Consider the following 17,609-nt stretch of genomic DNA (forward strand, 5'->3'; position numbering starts at 1 on the left):
CACAAGAAAGCAACTCGTTAACTTGGATTTGTTTCAGAAACATAAATATTAGGTACTGTTGAATCGGGACGGTGTATTTGCTCCGTTTTAGTCAGTTTTGCGACTACTTAAATTGGAGGGAGGGAGTTGGCTGTGGCGTTCTATCAATGAATCCCTGCTATCGTCCAGTTCAAGGCAAACTGTAATCGCCGCTGACGGGTAACTGCGGAGTGGTGGGCTTGCGGAGGAAATCCCAGTGAGCGGTTGTTTCGGGTAGAGGCTGTCACTATCGCCTGCAGTGTGAATCACCCCACTGTGGCAATTGTCAGCTTATGCTGGGTGCGGCTATTTGGTGCCTTTAACGACCGAGGCATTCAGGCAACCTCCGGGGGCTGCCAGGGGAAACTGCAAAGGGGGTGTAAACGAGCTCTACTCGGGTGGGAGTCCGCGGGAACCCCTCGTGGGAGCTGCTAGGTACGGGAGGGGAAGACATTTTAAAGGGAAAGGGTCAGCCTATAGTGGGATATCGAGTCACTGACACAGGCTGGCTGAGGTATTCACATATCCTCTGCTGGAGTGAGCGTGCCTTTCCTGCCCCCCCGTCCCGCTGTCCGTGCCTTTCCTGCCCCCCCCGTCCCGCTGTCCGTGCCTTTCCTGCCCCCCCGTCCCGCTGTCCGTGCCTTTCCCGTCCCCCCGTCCCGCTGTCCGTGCCTTTCCCGTCCCCCCGTCCCGCTGTCCGTGCCTTTCCCGTCCCCCCTCCCGCTGTCCGTGCCTTTCCCGTCCCCCCTCCCGCTGTCCGTGCCTTTCCCGTCCCCCCTCCCGCTGTCCGTGCCTTTCCTTGTCTTTTTTGTTTATGCCATCAGCGCTATCTAGTACATTCCCTAACCTATCAAAAGGGAATCTGTCATGGTGGCCATTTGGGGCTGGGAAACTGGCTAATTTCTGTGGAGCAAACAAACGAGAAACTGATCCCTGGCCTCACCTCACACGCCCTTTCTTGTGCAACCCTCCAGCAGTGATCTCATATGCAGTAAACTCATCTCACCCGACCAACCTAAAACTGCTGTACATACACTTACCATCTTAGGCGGGGACTCTAGGAACGCTATACTGGCTACTGTCCCATTTACATAATCGGCCTCGCTCAGAGCTGCCTTACAATTAGCAGCCAGACCATGTGTCAAAAATACAACTCTATTGTTCTAGACCTTCACAGATGCACTATACAAATGCTGCAATAAATAAAAGAACATGCAATCTGACATTCAGAGGTAGATGAATGTGGGAGGTCATCACATCCAACTCTATCAGAGACTGTGATGTTTGGCTCAGATGGCGGTTTTTCTGTAATGAGGACATCCTCTCCAGACTTAGCAATATTCTAGTTACTTTGCGTCTATAATAGCTCCTAAAAGTATTTTTATGTCTTTCTATTCAGTGAGAAACCCGGATGATGCAATGAAGAAAAATGTATAACTTGTAGTCCTATTTCTTCTTCCTGGTTGTTTTCTTTACCTTCATAGATACAAAAAAATCGTTGTTTACGTGTGGGATGCTTCCTATTCCATCTTGACATCCTAAGCTTAAAGGAGGTTGGTCCTTGCCTCTGTTGCTTGCTTGTTACTCGGTTTTGTTTGTGTGTGTGGGTGCAAATACAATAGGTGTCGCATTTGCGAGAGATTAGGCTATTGGCTTTGTAAATGACAATGCCATTTATGTTGTCAAAGCCAACACATAAATAAAAATGTTGTCATTTACAATGCCAATAGCTCTAACTTTTCCAAAGGCGAAACCGTTGCATTGTAAATAATTGTTTCTCCTATTTCATAATATGCACGACAAAATGGGGGTATTGGCACCTCACAGTAGAGGGGTGAACTCATGACGGCATAAACAAATAAATACAAGAATGACAAGTCGTGGCAAGGCAATGACTTCCCATGTTTCTATTCGGCCCCTCATGGCGATATTGTTGAGGTTTTTATGTTGCCCCTAGTGTGTTTAAAAAACGGTGTGTTAACAAAACCTGGTTTCTGCCCAGTTGCTTCAAAAGATTTTTTTGTAGAGGACATATAGTGGTAATGACGCCTCTCTACAGAAGGGTGAGCTCAAGATGGCATAAGCGAATAGGAGTGGAAAAACATTTGGCAAGACATTAAATCCCGCACGGTAATGTACCGCCCATATTATTTCAGGGGTGTTTTCCTGCTGGCCTCAAGTGTTTAATAGAAGGTTGGCTAACATAGGGGTCTGCCCAGTCGTTTCAAGAGGCCTTATTTTAACACCTAAGCTTGATTAAAAACAAAACAAAAATACAAGCCTCCACCATCTGACCCAATTTTTATTAAGTGACAGTGGCCTTTCGAATCCCTAGTGATATCCAATGCTCTCGAAAGAGAGCAAACTCACAAACTACAGCGGATTCAACTCCTTCAGACAAAGAGTCTAAGTTAATTGATGCATCAGGCAAAAGAATAGCTGCACAATCAGCCAATCATTGGCGCATTGCCAAAACACAAGGACTATCGGCAAGATATAATAAAGCCCACTGGAACGAAATGGAGGAGCTACTCTAATGCCTCCCAGAGGAGTATAAAAAGAGAGGACAGGAACTAGTGCAGGAGGGAAAATTAAAATCTAATTCCTCCATTAGATGTGCACTAGACGCTGCTGACATTGAAGCAAGAGGAATAATTAACACCAGCATTCTCCTTAGAAGACATGCATGGATCAATCTCTGGGTTTAAACCAGAGGTTCAACAGTCTATTTTAAATGTTCCATTTGACAAAGAAGACCTTTTTCAGCCTCAAGTGGATGCGTCACTTTAGAAAATGAAAAAAGATGCAGAAGTGGCAAAATCAATGGGAGTATTTCAGTCACCATCCAATAGAGGTTCTTTTTGCCGCTCATTCTATAGAGGTAATCCCTCAGATTCAAATGTATCCTCTTATAAATCAAACATGCAACCGTCTACATCTATGGGTTTTTATAAGGGCGGTTACAGAAGGAACAATTTCAAAGGCAGAGGAAGGCATACCTCTCCATCTCCCTATAAAGAGTGACTTGCGTATAATCTGCCATACCACCTTACACCTGTCGGGAGAGACTACAACACTTTCTTCCCTTTTGGCAAGCAATAACACCAGACAAATGGGTATTAGACATTATCCAACATGGCTATTGCCTAGAACTCACCAGTAATCCTCCCAATATTCTATCTCGCAATCACAAGCTTTCATCACATCACCAACAGCTCCTCAAACAAGAAGTACAAGCTCTTCTAACAAAAGGAGCTATAGAACCAGTTCCATTACAACACCAAGGATTAGGAGTCTACTCACTTTACTTCCTAATCCCCAAAAAGATTGAGTCTCTACAACCAATCTTAGATCTCAGGCCCTTAACCCTAGACATACTGTTAGAACACTCTCACATGGTTACCCTTCAACAATTGCTTCCACTTCTACAATAAGGCGACTTTATGTTGAGACTAGACTTAAAGGGCTCATACTTTCATATTCCTATCCACTCAGTTCATCCCAAATTTGTGATGGCAGGAAACCTCTATCAATTCAAAGTACTTCCATTCGGAGTGACTTCTGCACCCAGAATATTCATAAAATGTCTAGCAGTAGTAGCAGTTCAACTAACAAGACAACAAATAATGCCTTCCTGTATCTGGACGATCGGCTCATCTAAGCCAACACACAGAGAAAGTGTTTACATCACACTCCAGCTACCATAAACTTTCTCCATCAATTTACAGCCAATGCACAAAAGTACCATCTTCAACCTTCACAACTGCAAACATATCTGGGAGCAACACTAAACACTCATGCAGTTCTAGCCTCTCCCAATACAGCCAGGATTCAAAACTTTCAAACTTTTATTACTACAGTTTCAAACAACCCGTACCTAACAGTGAAGACTTTCATGCAGCTGTTAGGAGTGATGACATCATGCATACAATAGTGCTTCACTTAAGATTACGCATGCACCCTCTACAGGAATGTTTAGCACATCCATGGAATCAGTCACAGGGTCAATTATCAGATCTAGTCTCTGCAGTGGTGGAACACACACAAAAGGGCGGCCTTTCACCGACTCCATTCCACAAGTCATACTAACTGCAGATGCATCTCTCACAGGTTGGGGTGCCTATCTCCTGCATCTAACAATTCAAGGTTTATGGGACACCAAACACAGAAGTCTCCACATCAATTACTTGGAACTTCTAACAGTTCAACTAGCATTAAAAAGATTTCAGCCGCACCTAGTAGGGAAAGTTGTCTTGGTTAGGATGGACAATATGACAGCAATGTCCTATGTACAAAAACGGGGGGGACACACTACAGTTGGCATGCCTCCTTCAGGCCATTTGGTGTTTGGCGATGCATCACAATTTGAATCTTCTAGCAGAACACTTTCCAGGAATGCATAACCAGTTTGCCGACCTCAGCAGGATGCAGCAACAAGTACATGAATGTGAACTTCATCCCCAGGTTCTCCTTCCGTACTTCCAAAAATTGGGATTTCCACAGATAGACCTCTTTGCCACAGCAGAGAACTCAAAATGCGCAAACTTCACCTCCGCAGTCCCACATCTATCCAAAAGCAATGCTCTATGGATGAACTGGTCAGGGATATTTGCTTATGCTTTTCCGCCTATCCCTCTACTTTGCTAGTTCGGAAGCTCAGACAGACAAAACTCAAAATATTTCTAGTGGCTCCTACTTGGGCTTGTCCACCATAGTTCACCGCACTACTAGAACTGTCAGTAGTGCCACACCAAAAACTGCACCTCACTTCCAAACTTCTTGCACGTAGCAGTGGAGAAATCAGGCATCCAATCCCCAAGGAGCTCAACCTCCTAAAGTCCTAGAATTTGGATATTTAAACCTACCACTAGAATATGACAATCTTGAAAGCAGCAAGAAAAACTATCAATAGAGCATGTTATGCCACTAAGTTAAAAAGGTTTGTCATCCATTGTAAAAATAACACAATTGATCTGCTTGATGCATCTATGCAAAATATTATTTGTTACCTTTTGCATCTACAGCGAGTTGGCTTAGCTTACACATCTATTAGATTGCATCTTTCAGAGATAGCTGCATATCTGCAAAACAGACAACATTTGTCCCTATTCAAAGTTCCAGTAATTAAAGCTTTTAAGGAAGGCCTTAATAGAATAATACCATCCAGGGTACCACCTGCACCTATCTGCAACTGTAATATTGCTCTCACAAGTCTTATTGGTCCACCCTTTGAACCATTACACTGTTCTATTCCATATAAGTACTATAATATAGGCCCAGTTAAACGTGTTACCCCTCACCTATATTCTCTCCCTACATTACACTTGTCACGGTTTACAGGGATTGACCTTTTTCCTAGATATTACACTGCATTCAGAATGCAAGTTTTTCCCAGTTCGAAATCTCATACATTATGCATGAGGGTTCTTGGAAGCACAGCAGGACTACCATCTTCTGTATAAAATCTATGCACAAAGTTCAGGCCTGACGTCATCCATAGGCCAACACAGTAAGGTAGGACCCCCTGGGGAGACCTATGGGGGTATATATACATCATGTCTTGCTAAGAAAGCTAGAGGAGATCGAAACACACTGACCAGAGACGTTGAGGTTCCTGCATGCAGATACACCAGCTCTCCGTGGTCTAAGCATCCCTCGTGGGGTGTCCAACTCGAGACCAGGACTGGGTCCCACAGTCTCACGAAGGTAATGGGGTTGACTGAATCCTTGAGGAATTCTTGACTTAGTAGATTAACACCTACACCCATGCTAGGTACACTTGGGTACATCTAGATAGGGAGGCATCGTAGGAGTACGTATCTTTTGTCATGTTGTATATATTTGAATGTATTCATGATTTTAGTAAGATGATAGAACTCTACCATCCTTTTACTTTTGTAGTACCGTTCATCATTTATTTCATATACTGTCTAATGGTTGTTGCAGCACATCTATTCTACTCAAGATTAACAACTGTTCACTAAATGGTTATTGAAAACACCCAGCTTGTTTCATTCGATGTATCTCTGAGACAAAACTAAGTAAGCACGAATGACTGAGCAAAAAGTAGTACATGTTTCCACGGTCCTGAGGAATCAGGATTGTCATGTTCTGAGGTTGCCAGAGACTATTCTCTCCTTGATAAGAGGAGATTATAGTGGCACTGTGAGGTAGCTGATACAGAAAGGCTAACCTACCCGGGGAGGGGGGAGAGAATCAGAGTTCGTCTGACACCAATCCTACAGTGTGTGTTGTCTAAACGCGCAGATCCTGTATATTTTCTATAGGAACTACACAACAACATAATTGTCCATTAAAACTTCTCTAATTGAAGGTTGCATTTCTAATTGCTATCACTTCACTGAGACGTGTTGGTGAGTTACAGGCATTAACATTCAAAGAACTCTTCTTTCAACTTCATAAAGATAGTGGTTCTACGTACAAACCCTAAATTCCTTCCAGAAGTATTTTCTGCTTTTCAATCAAGTTGAGTTACCTGTGTTCTTCCCTCAACCTGATTCAGTAGCAGAAAGGGCTCCTCATACTCTTGATGTAAAAAGAGCATTGTTATACTATATTGATAGGCCAAATGATTTTCGCAAAACAACTTTTTGTTGCATTCGCTCCACCTCATAAAGAAAATCCTATCTCTTAAATCTGGTATTTCTAGGTGGATTGTCATAAATGTATTCAAACTTGCTATGTTAAAGCTAAAAGAACTAAACACTCTGCTCCCAAAATAGAAGCATCTATGGCCTTTTTTGGGTAATATTTCCATAGCTGATATATGTAAGGCAGCTACATAGTCTACATCACACACCTTCACCAAACATTATTTTGTGGATGAATTAGCATGTCAACAAGCTAATGTAGAGCAAGCAGTGCTAAAACACTTTTTCAAACAACTGCAACACCTACTGGTTAGCCACTGATTTGGGAGAATACTGCTATATAATCTATGCAAAGCATTTTTATCTACAGCAGACATGTCTCGAACAGATTAGTTACTTACCCTGTAAGCATCTGTTCTTGGCATGTAGAGCTGTAGATTCACATGTGCACCCCCTCCACCCCGGACACCTGTGGTGGTTCTTATTCTTATTATTCTGTCCATCAATTGTTGTTTTTGCAGTTTTTATTATTTACATTACATACACATGGACATCTCTGTACTACATTCACTTACTCCATGCTCAACCTCTTACGGGAAAACAATCTAACAATGGAGTCAATGCCCATATGCCTTATCGCCTTACCTTGTGACTGGAAAATACTTCTTCGAAGAAAAACAACTTGCAAACATCCGTACCCAACACCAGATGGTAGGAGTATGCAAAGCATGTGAATCTACAGCTCTACATGCCAAGAACAGATGCTTACAGGGTAAGTAACATAGTTCTTCCCAGACTTAAAGAAAGTAAGGTTTGCTATTGGTTGTCAAAAACTCTGTATTCTCCATCAAGAAATATGATGATATTCTTATGCTAAGGATGGTAGGTTGGGTAGGCCCATCGAGAAAAACGCTAGAGGGGGACTGTATTGTAATTACTTGCAGAAATCCAGAATTAGCATGCCTATTGATGAACTCTGGTTGTAGTCAAGGCACAGATAACATGCCTGATTCCATTTTCTATTGTACCTCTGGGGTTTTTCTACCGCCCTAGAGCTGCCAACACCTGGGGATCAGGACACATGCCTCTACCTCCACCACGGGTTATAGGATAGGATCTCTTGACTTGTTGCAGAAATTCCTAGTATGGAACCTCTTAGTTTGTCCCAAGGTGACAATGTGATGGAAATTAACAGTGTTGGCATAAAACACTAGGACACCTTAGCCTTTATTTCTTGGAACGTGGTAGGTCTTCTCTCAAAGATATGTGATCCTGATTGGCTGTCTTTTATAGATCTCTTTGATTCCATTTGTTGCCAAGAAACGTGGGTTTTCGACAATGTAATAGTAGATGGGTTCAGATCTTTTTGTTCTCCGGCCGTCTGTTCTTATGCGGTTAGGGAGGCTTGGCTGCCCTTGTTTTGACTAGGCTCAAGAATCTATCTGTTATAGAGTTACTCACAAGCTCTTATCAGCTCCTGAAGCTTTCCTTTACTACAGAGCTTAATATCCTCCTATAAATTTTCACCCAACCAGTGAATATTGCCAAGGATCTGGGGTCTGTTATCCTACGCCTAATAAGTAACAAGTGCGATGGTGGTTCCATACTATGGGCTTGTGATTTTAATATTGCTAAATGTTTTTTTCGCAGGCGCCTGGGTGTGTGGGATAGTAGATAGGCAGGATGTTAAGGTGGCACACTTTCACCATTCCCCCATGGAGAAATATTGACGAGGATAATACTGACTAATAACCTGCATTTCGCATCTGAAATCTTTGGTGATTCTGATGACTACACTTTAACATACGTGTGTAGGAGAGTGCTATGGATCACATTCTAGTCTCTTAATCCTTGATTTCAATTTTAAGCAAATACGAGATCTTGTCTTATCCTTTTAGTGATCATCGACCAATAAGTCTCATTTTCTTTTCCATCCACAACCCCCGCCGTCTAGACAGATCACACCCTTATCTTTCTCTAGAAACCAATGGGTCCTTAGAAAATGGAAAAAGGTGGATCTCTTCAAAATTCATTCTTAACTGGTCTTGTCAAATTTTGATGAGTTTATGTATTGCTTAGCCAAAAGCATAGACTTTGGGATAATTCTGGATAATTTTGAGAACATTTGCACTTCTATTGCAGGGTTGTTAACTGAGGTTAAACCATTGAAGGACTGCCCAGTGTACTCATGGGTTACTAAAGACTGTTTTAAGGCTCTCAAGCTCCTGAACTAAGCAACTAATAAGGTGCCCCCGTGATGCTGTGGAAGTTTAGAGATGCGATGTGGAATCATACTGTTGTAGACCTATATTTCTGGAAGATAGTAAACCATCCTTTTTTACTGGTAAAACGCCCTCAGGAACTGACTATCTTTTTTTAGAGCAAGACTGGGTCTCCCGTTTTTTGAAAATGTTTACTGCTAAGTTAGGGGAAGTGTATCCTGTGGCTTCAGATTACTGTATTTAATTGTGAGGATCTGGTGACTTTCAGTAATTCAAATACAACTGGGGAAGTACGAAAAGCTATTATCAGCTCAGCTTCAGGAAAAGCTTCAGAGCCAGACGGGGTTCCTGTTGAGCCTTTTAAGTATGATCTGCACCTCTTCGCCCCATTGATAATAAATGTCTTAGGCCCTGTTAACTCCTGGAAGGAATATGTGACAATCCCCATTTATAAGAAGGGAGATAAAAATGACCCGTCAAATTACCAGTCCATCTCTGTTATCAGTTCTTCTGCTAAGATATTTGGGAGAGTGATCTTGGGGGACTGGAAGCCTGGGCAAAAGAGAGAGCCTTCTTTACAGGGGTGCAATGTTGGTTTGGACCAGGCTTAGGCACCTCAGAACAAGCACTTAATCTCTCCCTTATATTAAATAAGTATGTCAAGTCCATGGGACGGGCCATGCATGTGGCCTTTATGGACCTCTCCTCAGTCTCTGATTTAGTGGACAGAGATAAACTTTGGAAGAATATGGGTCAAGCTGGGGTTGACCCCGCCCCCTTTTAATAGTTTTCAGAAGGTTACATCAAGACACTACCATGAGGGTTATTTTTACACTAGATAGGGTATTTGACTTATCCAATATCAGTTACTTGGGAGGGGGGTTGTCAGACAAGGTTTTATTTTGGATTCCTTTTTATTTGTATATTATAGTAATGCACTGGATGCATTTTTAAGATCCCTAACCACTGATCTTCCCAAAAGGGGCAACCGCTTGGTTCCTGTACTCCTTTACCCAGATGATGCGATGCTTTCATCGTGCACCGCTAATGGGCTGCAAATTTTACTCATTGGGTTCCATACCTTTATGGGTGATCTGAAGCTCAAGGTCAATCATAAAAAACAATCCATTCTGACTAATATCCCCAAAAATACCAGCTTTAGATATATGAAATCATCATCTTTTAGCCATCGGGGGATTTTACTTTTGGCGAATAGGACCTGGGATAGACTTGTAAATCAGAGGTCACAACTTATCAAAGCAGCACGCGAGGCACTCTATCGATTTGCTAAACAATTGGGACATAAACCACCAAAAGAAATAGTGATGCTATATAAAAGTGTCTGTCAGTGGCTACGTATGGAGCGGGAGTATGGGGTTATTACCTGGTGTCATCCTTCTAGACAGTAGAGAATACATTTCTGTCTGGACTTCTGTTTTATTTGCATGACTAAACAAATGACATCAACTGCACTGGTGAGAGACGATTCTACCACACAATGGTAATGCTACCATAATGTATAGTCCAGAGTTTTTGGAGGACTGGACTGAGAGAGCACAATTATCAGCAGCTTAGTCACCTCCTTTCCTATTGATTATATCCACATTTGGCTCTCTACAAAAGACATCTGTGGTTGAGCAACAATCAAACTCCATTCTCTCTGGCAAGAAGGCATTTCCCTTCCTCTGGAGAAGGGAAACTTCAGTTTTTGAAAGAATAGTTTGAGGTATGAGTAAACATTGCAGTAGTTAAGGAACCTCAGCCAGATTTTCCTAGTTAGTGTCTTTTCTCCCCTTCAAAGAACATGCCTAAATTTCAGTCTACTTTTGTTTGTGTAGAAAGCCTTACTTGATAAGTGCAATTTACAACCCGTTGTCTATTACTCTCTTGGTAAACGTGAACGTGTAAGGCAAAAATATACTACTTTATAGGCCTAGGATTTAGCCATGACCCAAGGTGCCAAGTGAAGTACAAGTTAATTGTGTCCCTGTAGGACGGTTGATGGTTTTCAAGTCATTAAATAGATTAAATGTTAATATTAAGCATATGATCCCAAAATTTGTTGGCGTCTATATCATAGTTGATCTTCACCACTGAAGGCTTTCTTAACTCCTTGCTGTATTTGTGAAAGGTGCAGAATTTGTCTTTAAAGACTGGTGGTGCCTCACCCTTGCCTCTTGATTCTTTCCATTCTCAGTGTTTTGGATAACCTGACACTTAGTGGCTGGATAAAAAGTTGCTTATGTAGCTGGTAAATCAGAGCTTTTACACAGAGTACCTCGCACACATGCATGTGTTCTATGTGGCTTATCCCCCTCAAAAGTGCATATGCAGACCTTTTCAGATGACATTTTTTCTGTTTGCTGTGGATTAGAACCTGCTTCTTTTTCATTCAACAAACTGTTAACACAGAGCCATACCATTTGCATGTTTTTATTTTTATTTTTTGTTTTTCCCCTTTTTTATCTTCTTTCTTTCAATTCAGATAGCTTTATTTTCAGTGCTTAGGCTTTTAGTCATTCTTGTAATGAGCGTTGGCAGCTACTGACCCACAAACGATATATTTCTTGCTTGGGGAGAAGTCATGCCATCCATGTTGTGTACTGCCATTGGTAAGAGATACCCTTTGAGCCATTTGACTTGGTGCAAAGTAATGATGAACCAGTTTCACAGGAAATATTGTAGTGAATCATTACAAAGAAATCTGAAGGTGGTTAGAAGAACTTAACCCTCCCACATGGAAGTCACCCAGACAGGTCCAACGCAAATGTATGTAACCACAAGTAAGGTCAAAGTACCACAAATGTTTTAGTCCTTTGCTCCCCAAATTGTTTCAACTGAATCCAGATGCCATAGTCCAGAGAAAGGGTGTTGAGCGCCTCGCAGCAGAGGTAGTTTTGACCATGAAACCAGTTTTCTGGTGACTACCTTGTATTCTGGGTATAGAGGTCCCAAACAACCATTGCTCCATAGAATGAATGCAATTTATTCTTCTCAGTACGCTGCTGCTGGCCACTTTAAATGAGAAGCCTAGCAATTACCCCTTTCCTCAACAACAGATCAGGAAACCAACTCTGTTTTCTTGAGTGACTCCAGATGTTGCCTGGGGCAGGTTCTGTTGCAGCTCCAGCTTAGCCAAGCAAGTACATTTCCAAATGTTCCACCCTACTATTAAACACAGTTCTCTTGCTATGTAGGTGGCTATCTCAGTTAGCAGAGTCTTGCTGTAACAAAAAAAAAGTGCAAGTGTCTCGCCTCTCCTATTTTCCAAGCACACCATCAGTCACAACTACAACACAGATGGCACAGCAAGGGCAACATCCCCTGCTGAGGCTGCTTCTCAGGAGACCCAGCAACAAGGCTGTTGGTTGGCAGCTCTTCCCCGACATAGAGAGGCACACCACATCCACAAGTGTAGGATTCCAACATTCCTCCTGCCAATGCAGGTATTAGAGGAACAGGAGTTGGCACTGATTTCATGGTGCAACTCCAGAACTGCCAGGAGTCTCTTTTGATAAGTGTACTGTTTCCTCATGACTCAATCTTCTCTGTTCTGTACTTGTGCTACTCCTCAACCCCCTCAAGAATTGTGGACTGGTTGACAAACGGGTTAGAACTTTCATATCCATTGGATTAGTAGTAGCTGAATCAAAACTGACAAACCCTATCGAGTTTACCTCTGATATGAGGGAAAGTTATATTTCTAAGCTGTCTTCAATCCTCAGCTCGATCTCTTTGAATGCTGTGCTTGCAAATCTCCCCTGAGCACTAAAGTTAACAAGTTTGTCTCCTGGGTGGTCATTGCGCCCAGCTCCCTAGAGGAAGGCCTGATGCTCAACTGGATGGGTGCTTTTTCTTATGTCTTTCCTCCAACTTCTTTGATTCACAGCTGTTCTTCTGAAGATCAATGATAGCCCCTCGTAATGAGAGCCCCTCGTCATCTAGTTGCTGCTTCATAGCCTTGCTAAGTCTGTTTGAATTTCCTGCAGAAAGACCACTAAATTAACATTCTCCGGAGTAAGGCACCCAGTCCATTGAAGGACTATGGAGATGAGACCGTTCTATCATTGCTCATTGATAACATTGTTCCAGATGAGCTAAGCCTTTGCACACCATGCATCTAATCGTTGAGAACCTGGAGACCCAGGTGATTTCCATGAAGTTCTCCACTAGAGCACATTACATGAACAAAAGGCTGAGGTTCTGCCACTTGGCACTAGCATAATACCAACCCACTCACAAGCTCTAGGCTTGATGATGCATCTTTTTAGCATCAATTGATTTAGAAGGGGCTGCGGTTCTGTTTAAGATTCTTCCAGGACTTTGGCAGTGTGTGTCTACATCCCACCACCCATTACCTACCCTGTTTAGTGCCACATTCTGGCCTCATACGTTAGTGGCTGGTCTTCGATAATTTGTAATGGTCATGAACAATTTCTCTATCCTTAATGCCAATGATGAAGCATCACTATTAGTAGTACAACAATTTTTTGCTGTAAAACTTTTTATACACGTCTGAATCCTATTCTCCATATTACCTGGCGATCTCAGAGTGAAAAGGCTGCCAGGTGAGTTGATTTCCCAGATAATCGATCAACCAGCGGTTTAAAATTGCTATTGTTATGGTGGCAATTTGCATTTTCCTGGATCAGTTCTTAACTTGCGAAGGAGATGCATTTTTTAATTTGGAGCCTTATGTATTCAAATTCAGTATTATTCACCCATCATTAAAACAAATACTTACTCCACTGACTGTACACGGAGACAAAACCGAATCATACTTCAGTTTGTGATGTAATTATTTGTAAAGTAATACCCCGATCAATGAGGTTTACTGCGGTGTCATGATCATGACAGGTTGATGCTTGCCCAGCGTGAATTAAGAAAACAGTAATGCAGGTAACTTACTATGCAGAACTAGCGTTTTACACTCTCGGAGGCCTGATTATGGTCCACAGTCATAGGTGCCGGGATAGACAAGACTGTTTCTTGGATTTATTCCTGATCTATTTGGTATATTTCTCTCTTTTGCAATGATATTTGAATTGGTTCCAGCGGTGCTTTTATTCAATAGGTAAAAAAATATAAAAGTGGTGGTGCTTGTTCAAAACGGAATAGAATTTATTTGCTTTTCATGTGATTAGTTAAAAAAAAATAACATCAACATTGCGAGCTGAATCAAATGCAAGAAGGTCAAAATGTTGAAGTTATTCTACCTGCTTACATGCAAAACTTCAATGTTGGGGGGAAAAAGAACTGCAGATATCGAAATGTCAGCCTCCCTTAGTCACGTAGCATTGATACATAGCTTTCTTAATACGATGAGACTTGCTTCAAAGCTCGTCAGGAGCTAGAAATCTGAAGGTATTTGTCTTCATTTGAAACAACCTAACTGGATATTTGTTTTGCTTTTGAATATAAATTCTTAGGTACTTTTTAGACAAAATAATGAATCAACTATGGCATATATGAATGAAAGGGCTATGAAGAATAGTCTACTTTAATCATGCTGCCTTTGTATTTACCTCTTGCAGATTTACTATTGTGGCTGCCGCCGTTTTGCATTTCTTTAAAAATGTTATGTGATTGGAGAAGCAAAAATAGCACCACCAAATGTGATCAGCTGTACGCAAATGTGGGGATTCCCGAATTGACTGTTTTTGAAGCTAAAGTTATATAATAGATCCATATAAATATAATGACTTTGCATCTTCACCAGGACATCAACAAACGACTTTCACTTCCTGCGGACATTCGATTGCCTGAAGGGTACTTGGAAAAATTTGCTATGAACAGCCCACCTTTTGACAAGCCGATGAGTCGACGACTTCGAAGAGCATCTTTGGTGAGTATCACATTTAGTGTGTGGTAAAACAACTGTGTATATACTTCCTAGATATATTAGTTTCTAGTACCAAGACCTACCTTTTTGCCAAATGTTGTCCTAATACCATAAAGCGGTTTGGGCTGTAGCTTTGTCTAACGTTTCCTATGGAAATTAACATATAGAAAAAACGTTTTGGGACCCCCCCATTTTTCTCGGCCCTTGCACGACGAATCACCCTGAAATTTTCAAGACAGGAGCTGACCTGAGCGAGCCATTAGCAAAATTCGCAAAGATTAGTCAAATGGTGCCAAAGATATTGGCAAAAAAAAAAAACGCTTTTTGAGTAGAAACAATGTCCTCACTATAACTACCTACTGGCGATCGCCAGTAGGCGATAGATAATCATATATATATATATATATATATATATATATATATATATATGGTCAAGCCACTTCTGGTGGTGAAACGCGTAATGGCCGACTAAAATAAACTTGGAGGTTTTTGCATTTACTACGGGTCCGTGTCTGCTTGCTGTGAGCATTTTGGAGGCGGCTTTGAAGCAGTGTTCTGGATATATATCACTCACTGTGATCAAGGGCATCTGCCCGAAACGCGTCAGTCCGCTGCATACTTTTTGAAACTGGTGCAATAAAACATCTTGCCTTACTTTGGGATTCGCTGGTCTTTGTTCGCCACTGGTTGGAGGTTCGAGATCATGTTACTTGGATTTATATATATATCATGTGAGCAAGGCTACTTGTTAGCCGAAACGCGTCATCCTGACTGAAGATATTTCGCACCTGGCAGAATAAAAAGTCACTGTAGCCAGCAGTGATTAAAGAAATGTTCGTGTTTTTCTCCTATGGGTGGTACTAGCACCAGAGTGGTAATTGGATATATATATATAATTTTTTTTTTAGGTCTCGCGACCTATCGATGTGCGCAAGCGCATCGAGCGTAGCGAGAATTCATGTGGCGAATACATCTTCAAACCAAAGGGCTTTCAGCCCCGCGGTTTTCATGCAGTTCATGTGAACCACGTGATTAAACATGCACGCGCATCGGCAACATTTCTCAATCACCCTCCCACAGGCACGCCCCCCCACCAGGCTCTCCCGCCCCCATCAGGCTTCCCTCCTAATCCGCCGCAACATTTCTCAATCACCCTCCCACAGGCACGCCCCCCCACCAGGCTCTCCCACCCCCATCAGGCTTCCCTCCTAATCCGACGCAACATTTCTCAATCACCCTCCCAGAGGCACGCCCCCCCACCAGTCTCCCGCCCCCATCCGGCTTCCCTCCTAATCCGCCTCCCCTCGCTCGCATTCCCGCCCCAGGCTCTCCCGCCCTCATCCAGCTTCCCTCTGCCATCTGCCTGCCACACTAGAGCCATAAGCTATCCTCCCAAGTCGAACTCTCAAGCATTTTATGTCTGAGCCGCTAACCCGAGCTCACCAAAGTCTTACTCATTAGCCACCTATGACTTCACCCAAAATGTCCGCAGCTCCCTTGCATATACTCACGAGCCCTCAAGTCTTTCCCCATCCACTTGTCTTAATCTCAAAGGGCTCCTATTACCCACAACCCAGCAGTAATGCACACATTTTGCATGCCCATCCTGTATTAATACCCGGTGCTCCATTTCTGGCACTAAAATAGCAAACACCTCCGAGTCCGAGACCTCGTATTACCACCAGCCCCAATAGCACACCTCTCCTACTCAAACTGGGACCCCACATTCATTCTACAATAATTCGATACTATCCCTATCTCGCTTACCCACATGGCGATGGCACTGGTTCCTCTCAGGTTTAGCGCAGGCGGCGAGGGTACAGAAAGGGTACAATGGGCTGCCTACAATCTGCGGGGCGCTGGCGTGGCGGCCATCTTAAGACGGGGCTTTCTCAGAACCATGCAAGTTGTCACATACCGCTGCCGCCATAGTCGGTCGGGGTGACTATGAATGGTTGTGGGCTTAACATTATAACTGTTTCAAATTAGGTGCACCTTATCTGCCATAGATGTGTTCTGTTGTCTCAGACTCCACAATACATAATGAAACTGTTGCCTGCCGCAAGTGTTTTTTGTTGGCAGGATCTGGCTTTGCTCTCACCATACCTGCTTTTCAACAACGATCAACCTCCCAAACCACTCTGTTTGGTGCACTGGACCCCTCACACCACCGGGCCTCGGTGCCACTGTACCCGCCGCACGAGCGCCCCTGCATGCTGTGTACCGAACCGCTTTTTATTATTTTACTTCTTAAATGCAAGAGCTTGTTTTTCTGATTTCGGTCAGAAATAGCTAATTCTAATCGTCCAGTGCCTGCCAGTGGCAGAATTGGAAACACATTCCTCTACTGCCCCTCACCCGCGATCGGAGACACTGAAACGGGTGTTGAGGTTTTTTCTTGCACCCCGTGGTTCGACAGTCTTGAAGCAGCAGCTGCAGCAGCTGTCGGGTTGTAACAGTCTTCAGTGATCATTCACTGCATTAACCCCTAGCCTGCTGTTTGTGTGCCACGCACCCCTTTCCCCCGTCCCCGCTACTGCTGATCTGCTTGAGCCTAAAGCCCCCTCCCCCTCCACACACCCAGCTTTTCGGTTCTCTGTAAATTCGTCCTGCTGTCTCTGCCTGTGCTGTAAACCCAGCCTTTTGCCTGCTGTGCAGCGTCTGTTCAAACATCCGAGGATGCTTTTCCACTTAAAAAACAAGTCAGTGGAGGCGGTTCCACTAGGCAGGTCTTGGCTGCTAAGCAAATGGAATGTTTTTTTTTAGACGCGGTTCCACTAGGCAGGTCTTGGCTGCTAAGCAAATGGAATGTTTTTTTTTAGACCTCTAAGGCATCCTTGGTGCCATTTCTTCAGTTTCAGTGTGTGCACTATACAAATGCCCTCTCGCTTTCCTGTTACCCTGTGGCACACCAAC

The 17,609-nt window shown here is 43.0% G+C and overlaps 1 protein-coding gene across 5 annotated transcripts in view; it reads left to right on the forward strand.

The window, feature by feature from the left end:
- LOC147692727 (cyclin-dependent kinase 17-like) overlaps window positions 1–17,609 on the forward strand; it is a 600,938-nt gene that overhangs the window by 201,710 nt on the left and 381,619 nt on the right. For all 5 annotated transcript variants that reach the window (XM_086938922.1, XM_086938918.1, XM_086938917.1 and 2 more), the window contains one exon: window positions 14,571–14,696. In XM_086938922.1, the coding sequence (XP_086795048.1) occupies window positions 14,571–14,696 (126 nt within the window). The remainder of the gene's footprint in view (window positions 1–14,570; window positions 14,697–17,609) is intronic.

The sequence above is a fragment of the Lissotriton vulgaris genome, chromosome 9, assembly GCF_964263255.1.
Source record: "Lissotriton vulgaris chromosome 9, aLisVul1.2, whole genome shotgun sequence".
NCBI lineage: Eukaryota > Metazoa > Chordata > Amphibia > Caudata > Salamandridae > Lissotriton > Lissotriton vulgaris.